Source organism: Chrysochloris asiatica, unplaced genomic scaffold, assembly GCF_000296735.1.
Source record: "Chrysochloris asiatica unplaced genomic scaffold, ChrAsi1.0 scaffold00283, whole genome shotgun sequence".
NCBI classification, from domain to species: Eukaryota; Metazoa; Chordata; class Mammalia; order Afrosoricida; family Chrysochloridae; genus Chrysochloris; species Chrysochloris asiatica.
The window spans coordinates 2,514,030-2,518,706 of NW_006408801.1; the positions used below are offsets into that span (position 1 = coordinate 2,514,030).

General features: G+C 44.3%; 1 protein-coding gene across 1 annotated transcript in view; it reads left to right on the plus strand.

Moving 5' to 3' along the window:
- The window catches only part of ZNF236 (zinc finger protein 236), a 67,846-nt gene that overhangs the window by 10,262 nt on the left and 52,907 nt on the right, over positions 1-4,677 (plus strand). Inside the window, exons 7-8 of the mRNA XM_006874548.1 lie at positions 1,251-1,423; positions 2,636-2,779. Of these exons, the coding sequence (XP_006874610.1) occupies positions 1,251-1,423; positions 2,636-2,779 (317 nt within the window). The remainder of the gene's footprint in view (positions 1-1,250; positions 1,424-2,635; positions 2,780-4,677) is intronic.

A 4,677-nucleotide genomic window follows, 5' to 3' on the forward strand; every position in this document is an offset into this window, starting at 1 on the left:
ATATTGAAAGTGCCATGGACTGCCAAAAGAACCAATAGATCTGTGTTGGAAGAAGTGCAGCCAGAGTGCTCCTTGGAGGCCAGGATGGCCAAACTTCGTTTCTCATAGTTGAACATATTATCAGGAGGGACCAGTTGCTGGAGAAGGATATCATGTTTGGTAAGGTGGAGGGTCAGAGAAATAGAGGGAATCCCCCAGCGAGATGGATTGGCCAAGTGGCAGCATCGATGGGCTCAAGTGTAGCAACGATAGTGAGGTTGGCCCAGGATCAGGCAGTGTTTCCATGTGCTATGCATAAGGTCGCTATGAGTCGGTACCTACTCGATGGCACCTAACAACAACAACAACATCAGCTGGTGTGGCCCTGTAGGATCAACACTGCAAACCACAAGGTCGGTCGGCTGTTCAGACCCATCAGTTGCTCCTTGGAAACCCTGCACAGGATCATTACGAGCTGTAACCGACTTAATGGCATGGACCAGCAACAGCAGCGCAGTCTTGTCTGAATACATTTGTTGTTACGTGTCGAGGCAGTTCCGACTCAACGACCCTGTGTAGGGTTTCCAAAGAGCAGCTGATGAGTTTGAACCTCCGACCACGTGGTTCACACCGACCTTGAGGTCCAGTGCTTAATCCCACAGCACCACTCCAGGACCTACTGAGAGAATACAACTTGAGTTACTAATGTTGTGTTAGTTACACGTGCAAGGCTCTTTCAGGCAGGAGGGAGACAGGCATTGATGGTGTCTGAAATTAGAAGGTCCCTGCTCTCTTCCTTTTGTGTTGTTGTGTCACCTGTTAATGCGGTTTCCTTTGTGGTGACAGGTGAGAAGTCTCAGTGTGGTCACTGCTCTTTCCTCCCTCTCAGTGTTTCTGTCTGTGAAAGAGGATAAGCAGTCCACCAAGGCCCTCCTCTAACCATCGCCCAGCCCTGTCTCTCAGAGTCTGTTTTAGTCAAAGACACACACTTACTTGGTTAGTTTTGTGTGAAAAGAATTTTCAGAACAAACATGAACAAATCAAGAGAGAACACAGGGCTTAGGGGTTTCTCCCCATGAGCCGATTTGAAACCTCATCCTCACAAATGGGTGACAAGTATCAATACAACCCAAGTTCTTCTCTGGCCAGTCTGAAAGTGATGTAACTTGTGTTCTTTGGAGAAAAACTGTGGTGTTTTGATTGATGTAAGGACATTTCTCCTGAAATCCTTCTCACTGGGTGGCTGTGTTTTGACTCTGGTTTTTTCTCAGGTGAAAGGCCCTTTAAATGCAGTGAATGTGGGAAAGCTTTTAACCAGAAGGGGGCACTGCAGACACACATGATTAAGCATACTGGTGAAAAGCCCCATGCCTGTGCCTTCTGCCCTGCCGCCTTTTCTCAGAAAGGAAACCTTCAGTCACATGTACAGAGAGTCCACTCGGAGGTAAGCAGTCTTTCTGACACAGGTGTGCAGTGATGGGGGCCAGAAAACCGGCTCACTTTTGACTCAAGTGTTACTGCATTCTGCTCTCGTTGTGACCCTGGAGGAAGTAGAAACGTCTGTGAGGGGGGCTTCAAAAAGCTCATGAAAAAGAGAATGAGAGATATGGAAAATTTCCATAAATTTCTGAAGCCCTCTCTACTTTCCTTTCACTGGGAGTGGACAGTACAGTCTTCTCCAAAGCTAGCAGAAATGACAAGCAGAAGTTGTTTCGATTTTAGATGAGATTTAGTTTTTATTCTAAAATGGAAAAGGGGGAGATTTAAAAAGGGAACAACAAATGCTCCCCAGCTCACAGTTTATAAACAGACATAAGTACATCAGGAATGCGTCCCTTATAAAATTCACTTTTCTGTTAGGAAGCGTGGGTGAGAGGCAGGGCATGGTGACTGAGGAACCTGGCCTTTTTCTGACATGGAATTGAAACTGTCCCAGTCATCATGGTGGACAGAGGGCTCCTCTCTCCGTGGCCCTGGAGGTGTCTCCTGGGATTCCAAGCACAGCCCCAGGGGACCAGCAGGCTCTGGTGTAGGAAGCTGGTTTTGGTGTGTCAGAGATCTGTCTGCCACACAGCCCCTGGGAAATTGGTGGGTTGGACCGAGGGCCACAGGAAAGATTGGTAGGTGCTACTTTCTGAATATTATCCTGGCAGTGAGGACTCTACAGCCTCGTGTGTTCTAACAGAGTGCTCAAAATTCGCTGGACGTGTGACTGAAGCTCAGAGTCATCAGCCTTCCCGTCAGCCTTCCCGGGCATGATTAGTCCTACCGATGCTCTTCTGTACCTGAGCTGCTCTCTGTGGCACGCTGCTGCCTTTTTGGTTATGAGAGACTTAGCAGACTGTGTGGTATTCCTAACCTGTGTATCTTAGCCCCCAGAAGCTTCTCTGGCATACTCTTGAAGGCTGCCACTCATTACTGCGAACTCTGCTGCTTATGTGCAGAAATTGAGTATGTAGACTGAAATCACCGACAAATAGGCCTCTTCATTCCGGAACCTGCTGTAATGATACTGGCAGTGTGGAGGACAGAGCTGGGCCCTTGGTTCTGGACCTGTGTGATTTAAAGAAAAAGTCACCTTGGGAAGTGAATGGTTAGGTCGTATCACTGGCGTTGCAATGTCACGATGTGTAATTATTTTCTCTTCTTCCTTAAGGTCAAGAATGGCCCGACCTACAACTGCACAGAATGTAGTTGTGTATTTAAGAGTCTAGGCAGCTTAAATACACATATCAGCAAGATGCACATGGGGGGGCCCCAGAATCCAGCAGGTGCCATAGAAGCTGTACAGGTCCTAACGGTAAGTCCAGAGTTGCGTTTGTTAGGAGGGTTCTGTTTGATGAAAATCTGTTACCATTGGGTACTGCAAAGGGGCAGGAATGCTTTCTATACGAAGGAAAGGTGTTAACTTTTGTTTGTTTTTTTAATTAGTGAAAGGAAATGAACTTCTAAATTGTAGTGCTGCATTGGGGAACTCTGATTTGTCACCTGAACCAGTAACTATTCATCTGTGAGATTGTCACCCAGACAGTCAGTTCTCCTGAGGACTCTTTTTATCCTTAAGTTATAATTTAAGATTTAATCGTTATTTTTAGATAATATCTAATCCTGTCTAATGTGACAGTGATAATTTTTCCTGAGTCTTTGGAACTTTTTGGGAAGCTAAAGTATATGTGTATTTTAAGCTGTGTGACTCTAAAAATTACACGTTGTTTTCCTTTTCACGTAGGATTCTATAGCTCAGTCTCAAACTGTTGCTTCTTCTGCGCTCTTAAGTTGATGATAATAAATGGAAAAATATAAATAGAGAAAATTGTGTCTTAAGGGCAGAGGTTTTAACACGTGCTTATGGGCGTAATTAACTGGTAGTTTGGGGCTGAGTCAGCTGGTGGTTATTTGCGTGTAGTTGGTTCCACTCAACTTGGGGTTTCCAAGGCTATAAATCTTTATGGGATCAGAAAACCTCATCTTTTACCTGTGGAATAGCTGGTAGTTTTGAACTGCTGACCTTGAGGTTAGCAGTCCGATTCGTAACCACTATGCTACCAGAACTCCTTCCTTCTACTATAGAAAACAGGCCTAGTGAATACTTAGTCCCTAAACAGTATGTCCAGCTCTGTTTATTTTTGTATTGGTTCTATTCTCACAAGATTTGCAGTGTGGGGTGGTTGCTCAATTCACTCTTGGTCTCAGAGAATGTTGTGAATTACAAAGCTCAGACATAATTAGAGTCTGTCAATTGGTAACCGGAAAATAACCACACATGAAAAAAGGTCACATGACAATTGTGCTCAGAAAACAGCCCCATGTCATCCCTGTGCACAAGAAAATTGCCCACAGGGAGAATTGCTTACACTGTAAAATGGAGATACGGACAATTGCCCACCCAGAACAATCCTACATGTAAGATTGCTCACACCAAAGATTGCCCACCCAGAAAAAAACACATACATAGTAATTTTCACACAAAGGTGAAGCTGTATGTACCATCCTGTCAAGAACCATGTTGTTGGGGTTGTTAAGTACCTTCCAGTCAGTTCTGACTCATAGCGACCCTGTATAGGACTTCTGAGGAGCGGCTGGTGAGCTTGAACCGCTGACCTTGTGGTTCAAACTGCCCTTGTGGTCCAGCACCACCCCAGGACTCATCTTATCTACAGAGGTTCAAAACCATTGTGTTATTTTTCTAGAAGGAAAAGATGCAGTATTTTTAAAAAAGTGATATTTAAACCTAAATTCAAATATTTAAAAAATGAGATACTTTTCGTTTATTAAATTTACATTTTGTCAGCATTTTTAATGTTGGTGTTAAGTAACTTTTCCTTCCAACCTGAGGCCTCATCTTCTAGCGCTGTCAGATAATGTTCCATTGCTCGTCATGATGTTTTCAGTGGCTAGTTTTTCAGAAGTGGTCAGCTTCTTTCTTTTTCCTAATCTGTCTTAGTCTGGAAGCTTCACTGAAACCTACCCACCCTGGTTGACCTACTGGTGTTTAAAATACCAGTGTCATAGCTTCCAGCTTCACAGCAACACACAAGCCAACGCAGTGCGACAAACTGACACATGAGTGGTGGACATTGTTTGCACTTTGTGAACAAATTAGGAAAGTTGTGCGACAGGGTTGTATTCTTTCACCATACTTACTCAACCTGTATGCTGAGCAAATAATCCAAGAAACTAGGTTGATGAAAATACAAA